Here is a 19,866-nt window from a genome sequence, read left to right on the forward strand (position 1 = left end):
TAGGCACAAGTAGACTGTCTTTCACTGACTCATAGCTTGCATATGTTCACTAATTTATGGACAGTTTTATGTCTCAGAACTCTCTAAAAAGAAATGCCTCCTGTCTAGAATTACGGCATTAGCAGTTAAGAGATGTAAAGTGAAATGGGGGTAAGAACATATGTCAGTAGAAGACCACTGAAATCATATTTATTAAAGAAGAGCAATCCAAGCAACTGAGCAGGCGAGTGGTGAGCTGGGAGGTTAACACTGCAGTTACCTCACACTGATTATAGCAGTGATGAATCATTGTGCAGATAAATTGGACTGTATTGAAGTGGCATTTACATACCGCCTCATACCTCTGGTGCACCCCAACAGCACTTCTCTGTGGGCGTGGTCGGTAGAGTTAGTTTATAGTGTGAGGTGTATGAGAATAGTGTTGTGTGTAAGAACAGTATGGGTACTCCTGTTATGCTGCTGCAAATTTTTAACTGTATGTCAAAAGTAAGGGAAGTGAGAGGTTCAGTTTCATATTCTCATATATGCATACATTATATATCTGTGTATGTATGTGTATCTATACACATACACAAACTATCTTTGTGTATGTATGTGTATCTTCATGCACACATGCTGTTTGTGTTGGTGACTGATTCCTCCTTCATGCGTGAAGTCAGCTTTTGGCACTGGTTCTGTGATGTTTATGGTAATGGATCTTAAGTTTTTACCACCTTTCTGAATTCCAGATCATCCTGATATTGCTGTTCTTTACTGACAGTGTTTTCCAGAGGTTGTCTGACAGAACAGAGAAAAATGTATCTCCAATCTGAGTTATATGATGGGCAGCAATGGTGCTAATCTCAAGCAGAGGGTGCCATTTTGTGGGTATTATTATTATTTCATGTAGATCAAGGCTTGTCCGGTATCCTAAATAGCCCTGAGGGCAATGCAGGCACCTTGTAAAGAGAATGCATTGCCATTAATAAACAGCGAAAAACTTGTAAGGATGACAATATGTGCTTTGATATGTGTAGGTGAAGCCTTTGTCTGGCCATGTGTAATCCTTCGCTGTGAGCATCAGTTAAACTGAACTGTAAATAAAGTTCAATTTTTTGGTAAATAAATATATTAATGTATACTAATGCATAAAAATATGAGAGAAGTCATACCAATGGATATATTTTATGTAAAGTAAGTAAAAATATATTGAGTATGACAGTTTAGTCCATAACCAATTTGAATGTTAAGCATCACAGCTAAATAGTCTTATGTATATACATATATATGTATGTATATATGCACATATGTATGTATGTATATATATATATGTGTGTGTGTGTGTGTGTATATATATATATATATATATATATATGGAAGAGCTTGCATCTGAGATTCAAAACACAAAACTGCTTGCACCCCATGATCAAGCTTGTTAACTGTAGGAAGGTAGCCTCTTTCTAGCCTTGTTATCCCCACTTTTGGCCTGTTTGTGAGTATATGTCAGGGTGTTTTTACTGTCTCACTGGGATCCTGCTAGCCAGGACCCCGTGCTCATAGTGAAAACCCTATTTGTCAGTGTGTTTTATATTGGGACCCTGCCAGTCAGGGCCCAAGTGCTCCTAGGTTGTGGCCTGAATGTGTGTTCCCTGTGTGGTGCCTAACGGTGTCACTGAGGCTCTGCTAATCAGAACCTCAGTGCTTATGCTCTCTCTGCCTTTAAAATTGTCACTGCAGGCTAGTGACCATTTTTAGCAATTCTGATTGGCACACTGGAACACTCTTATAATTCCCTAGTATATGTTACCTAGGTACCCAGGGCATTGGGGTTCCAGGAGATCCCTATGGTCTGCAGCATTTCTTTTGTCACCCATAGGGAGCTCAGACGATTCTTACACAGGACTGCCACTCCATCCTGAGTGAAATAACGTCCACGTTATTTCACAGCCGTTTTACACTGCACTTAAGTAACTTAAAAGTCACCTATATGTCTAACCCTCACTTAGTGAAGGTTAGGTGCAAAGTTATTAAGTGTTACGGCACCCTGGCACTATCCAAGGTGCCCTCACATAGTTCAGGGCTATTTCCTCAGACTTTGTGAGTGCGGGGACACCATTAAACGCGTGCACTACATATAGGTCAATACCTATATGTAGCTTCACATTGGTAACTCCGAATATGGCCATGTAACATGTCTAAGATCATGGAATTGTTCCCTCATGCCAAATCTGGTATTGGGGTGCCAATCCCATGCATCCCCGGGACTCCAGCATGGTCCCTGGGTACTGACAAACGAGCTCTCTGGGGTTTTCACTGCAGCTACCGCTGCTGCCAACCCACAGACAAGCTTCTGCCCTCCTGGGGTCTGGGCAGCCCAGTCCCAGGAAGGCAGAACAAAGGATTTCCTCTGAGAGAGGGTGTTACACCCTCTTCCTTTGGAAATAGATGTTAAGTGCCGGGGAGGAGTAGCCTCCTCCAGCCTCTGGAAATACTTTGAAGGGCACAGAGGGTGCCCTCCTTGCATAAGCTAGTCTACATCGGTTCAGGGATCCCCCAGTCCCTGCTCTGGCGCGAAACTGGACAAACGAAAGGGGAGTGACCACTCCTCTGTCCATCACCACCCCAGGGGTGGTGCCCAGAGCTCCTCCAGTGTGTCCCAGACCTCTGCCATCTTGAATGCAGGTGTGAGGGCACAATGGAGGCCTCTGAGTGGCCAGTGCCAGCAGGTGACGTCAGAGACCCCTCCTGATAGGTGCTTACCTGACTAGGTGGCCAATCCTCCCCTGAAAGCTATTTAGGGTTTCTCCTGTGGGTTTCTCTTCAGATAACGAATGCAAGAGCTCACCAGAGTTCCTCTGCATCTCCCTCTTCAACTTCTGCCAAGGATCGACCGCTGACTGCTCCAGGACGCCTGCAAAACTGCAACAAAGTAGCAAGAAGACTACCACCGACATTGTAGCGCCTAATCCTGCCGGCTTTCTCAACTGTTTACTGGTGGTGCATGCTCTGGGGGCTGTCTGCCTTCACCCTGCACTGGAAGCCAAGAAGAAATCTCCTGTGAGTCGACGTAATCTTCCCCCTGCTAACGCAGGCACCAAACTTCTACTTCACCGGTCCTCTGGGTCCCCTCTCATCGTGACGAGCGTGGTCCCTAGAACACAGGAGCTGGATCCAAGTGACCCAGACAGTCCAGTGGTCCATCTGTCCAAATTTGGTGCAGGTACGTCCTTGCCTCCCCACGCCAGACAGTAATCCTGTGTACTGCGTGAACTGCAGCTGCTAGGGCTTCTGTGCACTTTTGCTAGGAATCCTTCGTGTACAGCACAGCCAAGGTCCCCAGCACTCCGTACTGCATTGCTCAACTCGCTGAGTTGACGACCGGCTTCGTGGGACCCTCTTTTGTAGTGTTGAAACGACCGCCGTGCTCAGTTTTCTTGAACCCGTGTTCAAGTACTTCAGCGGGTGCTGCCTGCTTCTGCGTGGGCTCTCTGTGTTGCTGAGTGCCCCCTCTGTCTCCTCCTCCAAGGGGCGACCGCTTGGTCCTTCCTGGGCCCGGGCAGCACCCATTTTCTTCAACTGCGACCTTTGCAGCTAGCAAGGTGTGTTTGCGGTCTTTCTGCGTGGAAACAACTCTGCATCCTCCAGCACACCGTGGGACACCTTCTGTACAAAGGAGAAGTTCCTGGCATCTTCCGTTGTTGCATAATCTTCAGCTTCTTCCACCCGGAGGCAGCCATTTTGCACCTTCATCCGGGGTTTAGTGGGCTCCTGCCCTCCCTGGACACTTTCGTGACTCTTGGACTTGGTCACCTTCCGTTGCAGGTCCTCAGGTCCAGGAATCAGTCTTCAGTGCTTTGCAGTCAGTTGTGGTCTTTGCAGTATTTGTGTATTTTACTTACCTCCTAAGGGAGTATATCCTGTGAGATATTTCTGACACATTGTCACTAAAATAAAGTACCTTTATTTTTGGTAACTCTGAGTATTGTGATTCTTGTGATATAGTGCTATATGATATAAGTGGTATAGTAGGAGCTTTGCATGTCTCATAGTTCAGCCTAAGCTGCTCTGCTATAGCTACCTCTATCAGCCTAAGCTGCTAGAACACTACTAATCTACTAATAAGGGATAACTGGACCTGGCACAAGGTGTAAGTACCATCTGGTACCCACTATAAGCCAAGCCAGCCTCCTACATTAACCTAAAGCTTTTTTCACAGGGAACGCATTTCGACCATTCGGTCTTTCTCACTGCCGGAATTGCAACTATGTACCACCATTTTTAAGTACAAAAATAGTCGCTAAACATAAAGGAGGGACAAATTGTCTCAGTGCACTCCTAAAATGTGAAGGCAGACTTGCATTTATTTAGAAAGTCAGACGTGCATCAAAAACGAAATTTTTGCATAATAATACCAATTTCAGCATTGCTGCACTCAGTTTAGGAGGAGCTTTAACCGCATATTATAAGATGAGTAAACTTCCTCGTATTGTTAGATAGAATTCAAAGGAAATGTTTCAGAAAAGGAACATACCAAAATACACAACAGGTCATGTTATGTCTCATGTTCAGTACATATTAGAGAAATTCTCCTAGCAGATAGCTTTTATGTCCTGGTCTAGTAATATGTAGCAATACTACATAACAAGTGACACAGTCAACTGACTAATAGCAAATAAACATAAGCATAATACTGTATCCCATATACATATATAAAGATAAACACATTACCCTGGCAGGTACTTCTGAAATCCAGGTCAAGTGACCATACGCATAGCACCTTAGCCTACCACAGTAACACGACCCAATAATTATATCTCATCCATATATGCATGTTATATACACAGTGTATCAACCTTATTAGAAGCAATTTGTTCATCCCCGTACCTAGGAAAATATCAATAAATGAGCAGCATCATGCATCCGCCATGAAGCTCCGCTGTCTCAAAAACATGCAAATATCCTATAAAGTGCACTGCACTTACCCATCCCTCGAAAGAAAATCCCATATGAAAAAAATATATATAGTAAAACTGGGACACCGTGCAAATGTTAACACAAAAAAGGGAAGGAAAAAACTATAACCCGAGAGGTCCGCTGTGAAGTAATTGCTAGAGAGTGTAAACATGAGGAAATCATATTATCACAGGAAACATCACAAGGAACTCAATCCAATATATTATGAAACCGTTGTTTCAGAAAATGCCATTATTCTTGATGTAATTCATGGTCTTTTATTGAATCCGTGCTCCTGGTGGTGAATTTGATTTCCACTTCTGTTACATAATTTTATTAGCTACCTTTAAAGCCCAGTTGTTTTCTATAATATTATTAGCTTTTCAGTTCTTACTGGTATCCAATATATTCTAAGCAATAGTTTTTGTTGGATAAGTGTCAAATGAATGTCTTATTCAACTTTAAACACACCTCCTCCATAAAGTAACATAGATATGTTAACTGTTCCTGGTTCCACAAAGTCTTGAATATATACAAAACTTGAATAGCTTATGCCGGACAAAGCACTGATGTAAGCTTAGAATCTTAGAAATGTGTAACCAGCAGTCTTTAAGCATTTAAACAAACATGGAGCCAATTTGGCATGTCATCCATCAGCATTCTACATCTGTTTTTTTTTATCTGGCTTTCATTGTTTTGTATTGGTCTGACCCTGGCACTCCCAGCTTATATTGACTGTGCGGGAATTGAAACGTTTAACAAGTAATACTTTAGCAGACATTTCTATTGTGAAGGATACTTGTAGACACCCAGCTATGTTGTCATAATTGCTCAAATTTTTTGGTATTGCTGGATTTTTCTGGATTGGAGCGCTACCATAAAAGTACCACACTTTTCAGTTTCCTGCTAATAACTGTCTTACGGTGGAAGCAGTGCAATGCACAGCAAGAAGAATATTTGCCTTTTTAAATGATAAAAAAAAAATTCACACCACCTAAATACCATTGCCAAATAAAGTTTGTTAGTTTTAAATATCTACCTTGTCATCGAAGATCCCAAAAGAGAAGATGTAGCAAAAGGTGTTAAAATCCCTTTAAACGTTCCTGTTACCCATACCAAGATCCTAAAATACGTTTGTGTACGTCTCAACTTAGACTAAATGTTAAATCTGGGAGTTGGAATCTATGCATTATGGGCAAATATAATATGTTTTTAGTATTTTCTTTTTCTTTCTTTTGTCCCGTAGAGATTTTCTTATTAGGTAATTTATGGAATCCAAACTCTACTTTCTAAGGTAAAGTAATATTTTGAAGATAAAAGGACTTTTGTAAAATACACTTTTTATTATTGCATTTTATTAAATGATTGCAGAAGTGCAGTATTAATGGTGACAGCAAGTGACAGTGCAGACTAATTGGCATATTGTAACATTACGGGATATTGAAAGTACAGGCAACAAAATATGAACAACACAGGTGCAGCAGTGCAGTGTTATACATGCATTGATAGAGACATAGTCATCAAAGCAGTAATGCAGGATATAGCTTCCCATAGGTGCATTGTTGAGTCTTGTGTCAGTAGGTATGATTGGAGAGGGCTCGAGAAGTCTTTGGGTCTTGATTTGGGAAAGTGTGCCTCAGCAAAAATGTTGGTTTGGTCTTTCAGTAAAGCATGTCCTGAATCCAGTACCTGATTTGTGGGACCGATCGACTCATCCAGAACATTACCACCTGCTTCTTGGCAAGCAAAAAGGCCATGATGATAAATTGCCTGGAGTTTGCAGGGATCTTGCCCCTGGCACCAAGCAGTTGCAACTGTGGGTCTGGTGCAAATGTAAAATACGTATATTTAATTTCATGAACTGTCCTCCACAAATGTATTTAAAATGTATCCCATAGTAATTCTTCCTTTTCAATGTTTTTAAATACTGCTCCAAAACTCTTACTCATCATAAATTCTGTATTTCTAAATATTGACATTTGCAGATACTTAAACCACCTGAAACCTATTTAATAGTCCAGTTCTTAAAATGTGATTGGATACAACTGGTTAATGTGGGTAATACTTCAGTTATCTACCAATTTAATCTCTCAGCAGAGATTTCCCAAAGCATAAGTTGGTTTCTGAAAAGGTAATACCAACGCTATCAGGATTTTCATAAACCTCAGCATGTCACAATAATATTTTATACTTTCTCCCACTCCCTGATAAATGTTCCTCCTTTTCTCTTATGAAGCAACCTAAAGGTGCCAAGACCTGATCAGAGGGAACCCGAAAGTAGGTACCCTTGCAGAGTTACCCATTTTTAGGATAACTTTTTGTGATATTATTTAATTCAACTCCACTTGTGCTTGCATCATAATATCAAAAAGGAGTTTGATAATCCTTCCTTCAGAATTAATCTTGATTAACATATGTTCAATATTATGCATTATGCCTTGCTAGTATAACAGCATTAATCACCTTTCTACTATCAACATAATTGTGGCCCGAAATACCTCATTTTGTGATAAATGAGGTAGAACTAAAACAAACAAGACAAGGGGACAATATTTCAGTATCAACATTTAATAACCATATAGGGTGATAATTTTCATGTTTGGTTTTATTTTTATGCTGTTTGGGAATAATAGTAAATAAAGTAGGTATTGAGTTAATATTAACAAAAGTACAGTTAAAAAAGCATGCAGCGTTTTGCCATCTTAAATCGCAATACGTTTGAAAACCATTAACATACAAAAAATATCTTAAAACAAACAGATGTAAACCACACACAAGGAAGGGAAGATAAACAGATAACCACATATCTGAAAAGCCAAACCCACATTTTTAACACTTTTATTTACAAATGTAAATGTATTGACTGTTGGGCTGAGCGGCAGCTCGTGTCTTTTCCTTGAACTGTAGACTAAATGCACATTTTGTTTGCAGCCTGAAAGTGGTTGTTGGTCAGATCTTTGAGGGTGCTTGCTGCCACAGCCTGCATCTCAGCTTGTGCTTCAGAGTGCAACAAGGCTCTGGTTTTACTCCTGAAAAATATTACTTATGTAGGCCCACAGGCAAAAAGACACTTAAAATATGCTCTAGTCTATAGGTGTACAACCACATTGGTGGTGGATATGCATGGAACCTTCCCAGTGTTCAAGAGAACATCCTGCTTCCTGATGGGGACTTTAATGGGCCCTTATCAAATGATGGCTGTAGTTGACATGGCACAAACCCCTCAAGTGCAGCAGGGCCCACTCAGTGCAGAGCCTCGAGGCCTTGAGAGAGGGGATGTAGTCTGTGGCTCAACTTTTTGGGGGATTTAGGGGGTGTTCTGGTTCTGCATAAAGGGTCGAAGAGTCACTAGTACAGACATAGGCTATGAAAATAAGTGTTGTTCTTAGTTCAAACGCAATTTGGGAGATGGTGCATCTGCTGGAGGTTTTTTCTTCCCTTCATGTGGCGCTCAGGAGTGGTCCAATTTTGTATTCGTTCCCATGTTTGCACTACTTTTGTGAATATTGTGTCCATTTAGAAGAGGAGTTGTTGTGCCTGCGTTTGAAAACAAGCTTTTACTTCCTTTCAAAGTTGTAGAAGTTGTATATATTTTTCAGCAGTTTTTTTGCCTGCTACTGTTAAAGACGTTCACAAGTCACTTTTAAAGGAAATGTCAAATAGTTTGGAATCTGTTTTCCGAAATGTGGTTTTAACTGTGCTGTTCAGTGCCATAAAAGCACTGTTTCGAAATGCTCCATGAATTGTACATCTCATTAGGCCTTCTCCAGATCCAGTGTAAAAATTCACCAAAATGAATAAGCAGAACTCAATTGGACAGCAAAATACCACCATTAAATATATTACATTATCGGCAATTGCCATGACAAAATGGTAGTGCTACCACAGTGAAAAGTATATGTGCAGCCCATCCGGAGCACACTGAAAGTGGAATGTGCAGGTGGTTGTTATTCCACTTTGTGCTATAAAGTGCCATTTACACACTTAACACAAGAGAATAGTGTTCAAGGAATGTTGTAAGCACCACTTTCTTTGCTAATTCCATCAATTCATGTTATGTTACTGAGCAGCTCACAGTCTGCTGTTAGTGTATCGTGACCATGTCTCCACTTTTGAAAAGTATTATGTGTGCAAACTAGTTTTCCTTCTTTTGTGACATCAGAAGAATTGGAAGTGATGTCACACAACCTTTGACATTATTGAAAAGTAAAGTGACACCTGGGAAATGATAAAAACAAAACTAAATGAACCAAATAAAATAACACTGAAACTTCACTAAATTGGTGGCACGCCACTTAAGGAGGCTAAACTGGATGTTCCTATTAACTGAATGGCACTTTTGAAGAAACTACCTATGGTAGGAAGACCACCTTACACTTGCTAATCACACAGCAGCTTTCCGATCAGAGTCTCAGTGATAAAACTAGCTCTTCTGAGCAGGTGCCACATTTACCCTCTTTAAGTAAGAGCTCAACCTGACCACTAAATGTGTAAGTCTCAATTGTTAGTGAGACTTGTGGTATCTGCAGACCTTTATCGGCTCTCTGTGTTTGATTCAGTATGCAATTCTACTGGCCCTGTAAGGATGTATTCTGGATATTGTGTTCTGGTCCATCTCAGCTTGAGTGAAATGTCATGGTCAGTGAGAGGGGTATATGTGAGTGAGTAGTTTTTGGCTTCTGAGAAGTCTGCTAGAGGACTTTTACCAATTGTTTATTCATTTTGTAAGACATCCTTTACACATTGATTTGAGGGGGACTAGAACGGGTGTTGCCATCTTTGTGTCATCTTTGGGATGTGTGGTGTACTCTGTTTAATAGTGTGTGGGGGCAAGTGTAGTTGGGAGTAACATGAAAGGCAACAATATAGCTTATTTGTTATGTGTTTATGTGGTGTGACCTGTCTTACTGTACACTGTTGGATGTGAGTGTCGTACATGTTGGTGAGTGTTTTGGATTCCTCATATTGAGTTATGTACCTAGAGAAAATTAGCTAGGACAAAACTGTACTCCATCTCCATAAAAAAAATAATAACGAAAATACGCAACAAGCAGCAATAGTGATGCAACCTATACAACATTTAAAAGGCTGTGATACTACTAATGTTTACATGTGTATCAAATCAGCGAGATGAGAATTGAATCGGTAACCACAAGTGCTGATATGAGCGGGCAGCCCTTTTGATTTTGCCTACTCCATCTTCAGTGAAGGAGACCTATTGAAGCATAGTTTGATCATTCTCATCTTTAGTAAGGAAAGCTAACATAAGAACTTTAGGAAAGAGCAAGCTATAACGGGTTGAAGTAAACTTGGATTTGTACCCAAACACCAGCATGGAGTTAGGAGGAGACTATTTTATTCTGTCTTAATGTAGATCTTCTGCTTCCATTGGTTAACCCCCATTTCGTATTACATTACTGAATTTTGCCAAGAAAGGGTCTAGATACTACAGTGAACTTTAGGTCAATGCTGTTGTAGTGTTTTTACACCCTACCACCATATGTCCAAATCCACAGCAAACATTTTGCTATTTTAGTTGTGCTGTTGCCATCTGTGGTCCATTCACACCTCTTTCAGTGCACTCTCATTGTGGAGTTAAGTATCTTGTATGGCTTTAGTGTACAGTATTGTAATTTTATTTTCTAGTACTAGCAATTGAACCTTGATTCTAATGAACATCCTTCCCTGTATATTGTAGAACTAGAATCTCATACTGCTGTATCAATAAAATTAAGTTCTGATCTTCCTAACCTCTTTGAAGTACTGGGATGTAAGAATGTACAAATACATTTCAGTCTTAACCATCTGTGTAAAATACAGTTGTAGTGCAAGGACTTTCTACTGTACTGCCAATGCAGCTCATATGTAACATATGGCACTCTTTTCTGTTGCAGTGCTAGGATGCATATGCAGCCCTGACAAAAGCACATCGCTCTTGACTCTATCGTTGGAGTACTGGAATCTTAGTCAATTCTTTCAATGCACCCTTCCCTTGACTGTAGTACCCAGTGCTCTTGAAGTTCTTGGACTTGGTCATCCCTTTTTAATGCATCCTATTCCTTCTCTTAAGTCCTTTTCGATTCCAATTGTGGGATCCGTTAGAGCTTCAGCTACATTTGATGATAAGCACACACCAACATCTCCTTTTTAGTAATAGTCTCTACAGCTTCGTGTTGATGCCTCTCTTCCCACCTGTAGCATCCAGTGATGTTAAAGTCCTAAAAACCTATAGACCTCTCACATCACACTTTTTGCCTGACTTGTATCAGTGGAATGTGATGTCATCAGCTCTGTCAATGCATCACAGTCTTAACTGGGAGCACTATCAGATGATGTAGCACTGGGATCGCACAATCTTTGTCAGTGCATCCTGATGCCCTTTGCTATTCCACTACAGGGACCACAGACACATTTGTTAACTCCACCCTTTCCCTTTCCTGAATAACATCACACCCTCTAATTCTCTGTTCTTGGTGCTTGTGAGCAATAATTCAGATGGTCACACGTTCTGTGTTTTTGTTTTTATTAATTTTAAACTTCATCTTTTTCCCTTAACAACTACAGTCAGTGCCATATTTATGTTATTTAAAGTAAGTCTCTGTTCTTCAATGCAGATGCAAGCACAGAAACTGAGACTGGCCCACACCCGAGGACCCTACTATGGAGGCTCACTGCCGAATGTGAACCAGATTGGGAACAGCTCATCAGAGTTTCAGGTGATGGCATTGTGCGACACCATGTATCACAGCGCTGCTTACTGTGCGAAATTGACTAGGACTTGCTGACAGTCACATCTTCCTAAATTGATAAAACATGCAATATCTTATAGCTGCTTCTGCCGTTACTCTGTGGGAAGTAGTGCCTGATGGATGATTTTATTTTATGTGGTTGCTTCTAAAGGATTTCTGTTTTTGGTAGGTGGGAGTTGGGGGTATTTTTCACTTGTCTTTCACTGAAAGGCAGTATTTTTTAGTTTTCTTTCAAATAGCTAGCAGTTTGTCAATTGTAGGTAGCTTTAGGTTTCTTTGAGTGGCGGTCTGTGGAAAGCTGGTAATTTCACTGCTCTGAGAGTGTGTTTTTGTTGAATGCCACTCTGCAAGACCTGATAAACGTTGAATATTGTGTGGCAAGATGCATTTGATATTACTATGTAATAGTGTGCTTTTGTGAATGCTGATCTGAAAACTTAGATTTGTTGGAAGTTACTTCGAGGGAGGCAGTACATGTTATTTACTCCGCTATGGAAGGTGGTCTTTCTTTTCTTTTACTCCAAAGTCTGTGTTATTATGAGTTTGTCCCTCTTTGTTCAAAGGCTTTTGTCATGGTCTGGTCCGCTGTAAGAGTTTCTTGTTGCCCTGTGGTAAATGGTGTTTCTCAGGTATCACTTTGTTGGAGGTGTTGTTTGATGGATGCAACTTGGTGGGAAGGGATTTTGTTTATGGTTGTTTTTCAAGCAAACACTTCTGTTAGACGCTACTCTATGGTGAGTAATGTTTGATATTTACTGCTACTTAAGGTAGTGTTTGATGGATACCACTCTGTGACGGGGTAATGGAAAAATATTTGAGTGATTAACTCCTGCTCCACGAAAGAGGGAAACATTTTCTACCTTTCTGTTTTTAGGGACAATCTACTTGTGAAGCCGTTGCCAGCCATATAGAGTTGCAGTTGCTTAGAATTTGCTCTATTTATGATGTACTGTTTGTTTCAGTGCTACTCTTTGGGAGATAGGTTTTTGGATTGAGCTCTTTATGGGGAAATGAGTTTCATCAGTGCTGTTTTGTGGGGAATACAAATGTTGTCTTGGTAAGATTCTGCATTTTGGTGATGCTCTGAGGTAATTGGTGTTTGTTGGTTGGTGCTCTTAGTGATGAGGCATTTGGTGATTGCTACAGTTGTGAAAGGTAGTGTGTATTGGCTACTGATCTGTGTAGGTGATATATTTTTTCAGTGCCACTCTTTGAGCAAACATTTATGTATTATATGGTCACCCCTTTAATTTGGTTGTCATTGTGCAGCAAGTAAATTTTGGAGGTGGCACTGTTGTGGGAATGGTGTTTGGAGAACCAGGCGGTGCAATTATGTTTGCCTCACTATATTGACATTTTATCCTTATTACTCATGCAATGAGAACGAGATTTGCTGCTGATGAACACAGTTTTTCTGATGGATACAACTACCTGTGGATTCCTCACCTAATGAATACTCCCATGGCGCCAGCATTCAACGGAAATCTTCTTCCTAGTCTCTGCACGTCGACGAGGACGTCACTCTAGCCCACGCGACGCCGTCTGACATCATACAGGCAATAAGAGGTCCTTGCCGACGTGCCGACGTCAGTTCCCTTTTTTCCGTGCATTCAAAACGGTTATCTTCGAGGGAGTTACTGTTACTTTAGTAGTTACAGTGTATTTTCTGCTGCGTAGTTCTTCTCTGCGGTAACAATGTCTCAGAGAAAGTCGGGTTTCAAGCCCTGTCGAGAGTGTGGGGGCAAGATGTCCGTTACAGATCCTCACTCCGACTGTCTCTGGTGTTTGAGCTCCGACCACGACGTTGTGACTTGCGATTCATGTCAGCACATGAATCCGAAGGCCCTCAAAGAACGTGAGGCTAAACTATTCCTGGCGAAGTCGAAGAGAAAGGAAAAACATCACAAAAAGTCTTTCTCGCCAAGGTCTCATCGGCGTCATCGAGACTCCCGGCGCCGTAGAGATTCACGGCGTCATTCCAGCAAGGAGACTCGTTCGAGGTCGCCTTCGGCTCGGCGTCGGAGGACTTGGGAGGTAAGTCCCACGGTCACGCCGCATCCATCGACGCCGTTGCCCTCTCCGGCGTCACCGACTTCGCCTGGACAAGCGTCTGTGGTTGAGGTGATGCAGCCTCTTGTGATGTCTCCGGCGTTTGCGGACGTCGAGGCCGGCGTCGGGGTCGCCTTCGATCCAGGCACCTCAGTATCCGGCTTTTCCCGCCCCTGGAGCCGATAGTACTGCATTTCTGAATGCGATGTATACCATCTTTCAGCAGATGGCTCCAGGAGGTGCTCCGGCTGGTCCTTCGGGGCCTTTGGCCTTTTCATTGGGTGATCCTGCGCCTCTTCGGCCGGCACCCTTTATGCCCTTTCTCCCTTTTGGGAATGTGGGCTCGGCGCCGGTGTCGGCGCCGGTGGCCGCTCCGGTGGCTTCAGAGGGATTGGCTCCGGAGGTTTCCATCCCGTCGACGTCGGGATTTCGTCCTGTGACTCCGGTGGGTCCATCGGCTCCAAGATCTCTTCGTCCTGCTCCTTCATCGGCGCCGAAGCTGCCTGTGGCGCCGGATGCGGCGTCGGATGCTTCTGGAGATCGGCGCCGATCTTCGACTTCGGCAGAGGCCATGTCGACTCCGCGTATTGAGCAGAGACTACATTCAAGGAGGCGTGCTCTCCGTCTTTTGGAAGAGCAGGAGTACCAGCGAGTCCTGGAGGAAGGAGAGGTTGAGGACTCTGGTGATGGACTGCATGGTCTGGATACGGCCAGTTGGCTGGATACTTCCCCTGAGTGGGACCTTTCATCTCCAGGGGAGTATACGGAGGAGGCTGCTACCTTTCACGCGGTGGTGAGGAAGGCGGCTAACTTTCTGGACCTGCCTTTGCCGGTGGCAGAGGCGAAGCAGAATTTATTGACGGAGGTGCTGCATCCGGCCTCTGCTGCAGCGGAGCCTCTCTTGCCGTTTAATGAGGCTTTACTTGATCCGGTGTTGGAGGTGTGGAAGAAGCCTGTATCTTCCTCGGCAGTTCATAGGGCTGTGGCCAGAAGATATCGGGCTGCACCATCTGACCCTGGTTTTCTTTCAAAACACCCTACGCCGGAGAGCTTGGTGGTGCAAGCCTCCTGTTCATCTAAATCAGCGCCTGGATCTTTCCCGACGGTACCTGGAGACAGGGACTCCAAAAAACTGGATGCGCAATCCAAGAAAATATTTTCTTCTTGCAGTTTGGCGTTGAAGGCCACCAATGCAACTTGCATTCTGGGGAGATATATCCATGCTCTTATGGATGATATTTCATCTTCTTTTACGGAGCTTCCCCAGGGACTCTTGGATGTTGTCTCGGACTCCCAGGCTGCCGCAACCCAGATTATCCAGTCTGGGCTGGACACGACCGACTCGGTGGCTAGGGCGATGGGCACGGCTGTGGTGGCGAGGAGACATGCCTGGCTCCGTAATTCAGGGTTTTCTGCGGACGTGCAGTCGACCCTATTAGACCTCCCGTTTGATGGGGACAAACTGTTTGGAGCAAAGGCTGATTCGGCCTTGGAGCGATTTAAAGAGAGCAGGGCCACAGCCAAATCGTTAGGGCTGCAAGCTCCTTCTACCTCTGCCTCTTCCAGGTTTTTCAGGAGGTTTCGTGGATTTGGGCGTGGCTCTTCCTCCTCTTCCTTTCGGGGGAGGTTCCAGCAACCCGCCTCTTCTCACCCCTATAGATCATTTAGAGGGAGAGGTAGGGCCCGCACCAGAGGAGCCTCTCAACAGCACTCTGCCTCTTCCTCGTCCTCTGGAGGGGTGCAGCAGGGAAAGCAGCCTTAGGCTTCCACCATTTCCCACTCACTCCTCTCCTGTAGGGGGAAGATTACGGCATTTACTCCACAAGTGGGAGACTATTACAACGGACACTTGAGTTATCAGTATTGTGGAAAAAGGCTACACCCTTCCTTTTCGGGAGTTTCCGCCCCCCCTCCCGCCCCGCCCATCTTATTGTTCAGAAGAACACCTCCTGTTGCTAGAACAGGAGGTTCAAGTCCTCCTTTCAAAGGGCGCGGTGGAGTTGGTTCCGGAGCAGGAAAGGGGTCAAGGTTGTTACTCAAGGTACTTCCTGATTCCCCAGAAGGATGGTCGGTTGAGACCGATCCTGGATCTGAGGATCTTGAATTGGTTCCTCAATCAGGAAAAGTTCAAGATGCTGACCCTAGCACAGGTGCTTTTGGCGTTGAACAAAGAAGATTGGATGGTGTCTGTCGACTTGCAGGATGCTTATTTTCATATTCCGATACTCAAGTCACACAGGAAGTATCTCCGGTTTGTGGTAGGGTCGCAGCACTATCAGTTTGCGGTCCTTCCGTTTGGTCTTACTTCAGCACCTCGAGTCTTCACGAAGGTGATGTCAGTGGTTGCGGCAGAGCTCAGAAGGAAGGGAATAGCAGTATTCCCTTACTTGGACGACTGGTTGATCAAAGCCAAGTCCCTGGAGCTTGTGTCGTATCATCTGCAGTCAACAACCCAGTTGTTGTTCGACCTTGGCTTTTCGGGGAACGTGCCCAAATCTCACCTGGAGCCCTCTCAGCGCCTCCTGTTCATAGGGGCAGTACTGGATACAACATTGAATCGAGCCTTTCCTCCGCCTCAGCGGGTTCAAGATATTCAGGAATTGGTTCCAATGTTTCGAAATGGAGCGGTAGTTCCAGTCCTCAAGGTCCTTCGTCTGCTCGGTCTGTTTGCCTCCTGCATACTGTTGGTCACGCATGCTCGCTGGCACATGAGGGCTCTTCAGTGGTGCCTCCGAAGGCAGTGGTCTCAACACAAGGGAGATCTAGAAGGTGCGGTCAAGATCTCCAGAGATGCTGCTGTGGACTTGAAGTGGTGGATTGCGAGCAACAATCTTTCGCAAGGAAACCCGTTCGCGCAGTCGCCACCAGTGGCCACGGTCATAACGGATGCTTCCACTCTAGGGTGGGGAGCTCATCTGGGGGATCTGGAGATCAAAGGACTTTGGTCTCCAGAGGAACAGATGTTTCATATCAATCTGTTAGAGTTACGGGCTGTACGTCTGGCTCTCAAGGCCTTCCTCCCTTCCCTTCGTGGTCAGTCGGTACAGGTCCTGACGGACAATACTACCACGATGTGGTACATAAACAAACAGGGAGGAGTAGGGTCGTACCTTCTCTGCAGAGAAGCTCTTCGACTATGTTCCTGGGCAAAGGACCATCAGATTTGCTTGGTAGCAAATCATTTGGCCGGGGTCTTGAATGTACGAGCGGACAGTCTCAGTCGCCAATTCTCGGCCGACCACGAGTGGTGTCTCCATCCAGATCAAGTCTGTCTAATCTTCCAGATGTGGGGGTTTCCTCGGATAGATCTGTTTGCCACTCGGGAGAACGCGCATTGTCCGTTATTCTGCAGCCTCCAGTATCCGGTGCAGGGAGCATTGGGGGACGCGTTTCTGATAACCTGGTGCGACCAGTTGCTTTACGCGTTTCCCCCCCATACCCTTGATTCCTCGAGTGTTGAGGAAGATTGGCCAAGACCGGGCCCAAGTCATCTTAATAGCTCCGGATTGGCCAAGGAGGGTGTGGTACTATGACCTTCTCCAACTCTCACTGTGCCCTCCGCTCCGTCTCCCTCTAAGGGCAGACCTCCTCTCGCAGTCGCAGGGGCAGGTTTTACACCCCAACCTCCAGAGTCTACACCTACATGCCTGGAGATTGAACGGGGCAACCTGAGTTCCTTCTCTCTCCCGCCTGATGTAGTGGATGTTATATTAGCGGCCAGGCGACACTCCACTAAATCTATCTACGCTAATAGGTGGTCTAAATTTGTTATGTGGTGTGGGGAGAGACAGATTGATCCCTTACATGCTCATCTGTCGGACGTTTTGTCTTTTGCTCTGTCTCTAGCGCAGAAGGGTTGTGCAGTGGCTACCATTAAGGGTTATTTGTCGGCTTTGTCAGCCTTCATTTGTCTTCCAGATCAACCATCGTTATTTAAATCCCCTATTGTTCTCAGATTCTTGAAAGGTCTTCTAAATAAATATCCTCCAAAACCATTTGTTATGCCTCAATGGGATTTGTCCTTGGTCCTCACTTTCCTTATGGGGTCCCCTTTTGAGCCTATGCATTCTTGCCCCTTAAGGTATTTGGTTATTAAAACAGTCTTCCTGGTGGCTATAACATCTGCAAGGAGAGTGAGTGAGTTGCAGGCCTTATCAGTAAAACCCCCTTATACAACTTTTTATGGGGATAAGGTGGTGTTGAGGACCAAGGCTGCTTTCCTCCCGAAGGTTGTTTCACCCTTCCATTTGGCCCAGACAATTACTTTGTCCACGTTCTATTCTCCGCCTCATCCTTCAAAGGAGGAAGAGAGACTTCATCGCTTGGACCCAAAGAGGGCGTTAAGCTTCTACATTGATAGAACGAAGGACTTCAGGCTGGAGGATCAGCTGTTCATCGGATACGTGGGCAAGAGGAGAGGAAAGGCAGTCCACAAGAGAACACTCTCCAGGTGGGTTGTTCTTTGCATTAAAATCTGTTACTCTTTGGCAAAGAAGGATCCTCCTGATGGCATTAGAGCTCATTCCACCAGAGCTAAGTCGGCCACTTCGGCCTTGGCCAGGGGTGTTTCTGTGGTCGACATCTGCAAGGCCGCAACTTGGTCGTCCTTTCACACTTTTGCGAAACATTACTGTTTGGACTCTGAGGTCAGAAGGGACGGCCATTTTGCACGGTCAGTGCTGCAGGATTTCTTGGTTTGACCATTTCGGCACCCACCACCGGGAGTGGTACTGCTTTGGGACTCTATTCATTAGGTGAGGAATCCACAGGTAGTTGTATCCATCAGAAGAACGAGTTACTTACCTTCGGTAACGACTTTTCTGGTGGATACATTAGCTACCTGTGGATTCCTCACGGTCCCACCCGCCTCCCCGTTGCCTTTCTGGTCTTACCAAGTAATCCTTGAGTGCGCTCCTCTTGGTCTTCAAGGTTGCAATAGATGTTGTATATATGGATACTTGTATATAATTATATGTATATATATTTGTATATATCTTTGTGTATATACATGATTTGCATATATTTGTTGGTTTAAAAAAAAAAAAGAGTTATATTAAATCTACAGCCATTTTATTGCAATGTGGTGTATTTTACAATGTTATGGGATGTTGCCTTGCTCTTTCATTGCATTGGGTTGTTGTTCTCATGCACGTAAAAAATGTTGGTACTGACCTCGTCGACGTGCAGAGACTAGGAAGAAGATTTCCGTCGAATGCTGGCGCCATGGGAGTATTCATTAGGTGAGGAATCCACAGGTAGCTAATGTATTCACCAGAAAAGTCGTTACCGAAGGTAAGTAACTCGTTCGTCTCTAGTCTTCTGGTGTTTCCATAGGTAGCAGTCTTGAAGATGCACTGCTGGAAGATGTTTAGTTGTTGCTGCTCTATTCAGTATACTTGTTGTCCGCTTCCCTGTTGCATTTGGTATTTTTTGGGCCCTGGTCTTTTGGTTATGCTGCTAGATGGATGAAACTCTTTGAAAAGGTATATTTGTTGGGTGCTGCTCTTTTTAAGGCTGTTTGGTTGTGTCTATACATTAGCTATTTTCAGTACATGACACTCTATGGGGAAAGACATTTATGAGGTGCAGGCATGTGGTGTGTGATGGTTGTCACCATTTGGCAAGTGATCTTTGTTGGGCCCTGCTATTGAAAATGCTGGTTAATGGCAACAACTCCAGGAGGAGTTCATTTTTTCACGAATTAGAAGCCCAATAAATGGGATATAAGTTAATTAATATCCTCTGATGTTACTGTCCATCACACTACACATGCACTTTTCACAGTACAAAGATAAACTTTAGGAGCAAATGCGTTTTAACAAAAGTGCGGAGTATTCACCTTCAGCGTGGCACCTTAAATAACATTTAAAGTATTCAAAACATTGGAAAAATTTTTTTTTTATTATTTTCCTCATTACAGCCTTGAGAAAGTAACAGGCTTGCATGCCATTCAAAGTGGCAAGCACTTTTTTTTTGCTGCATCTTGATCATTTGCATATATATAATGTGTTTAAGAGTCTGTGGCAAGATCTATCACAGTGAGGCAACAAGAATTGAAATACTCATACCTGCGAATAGTTTGTTTGTGATACTCTGGACAACTATATAAGGCATCACCAAGCCTCCTCAGTAGTAA

The 19,866-nt window shown here is 43.8% G+C and overlaps 1 protein-coding gene across 4 annotated transcripts in view; it reads left to right on the forward strand.

The window, feature by feature from the left end:
• CRTC2 (CREB regulated transcription coactivator 2) overlaps positions 1 to 19,866 on the forward strand; it is a 161,268-nt gene that overhangs the window by 22,847 nt on the left and 118,555 nt on the right. For all 4 annotated transcript variants that reach the window (XM_069218165.1, XM_069218166.1, XM_069218168.1 and 1 more), the window contains exon 2: positions 11,547 to 11,648. In XM_069218165.1, the coding sequence (XP_069074266.1) occupies positions 11,547 to 11,648 (102 nt within the window). The remainder of the gene's footprint in view (positions 1 to 11,546; positions 11,649 to 19,866) is intronic.

Source organism: Pleurodeles waltl, chromosome 12 (assembly GCF_031143425.1).
Source record: "Pleurodeles waltl isolate 20211129_DDA chromosome 12, aPleWal1.hap1.20221129, whole genome shotgun sequence".
In the NCBI taxonomy this organism is placed as follows: Eukaryota; Metazoa; Chordata; class Amphibia; order Caudata; family Salamandridae; genus Pleurodeles; species Pleurodeles waltl.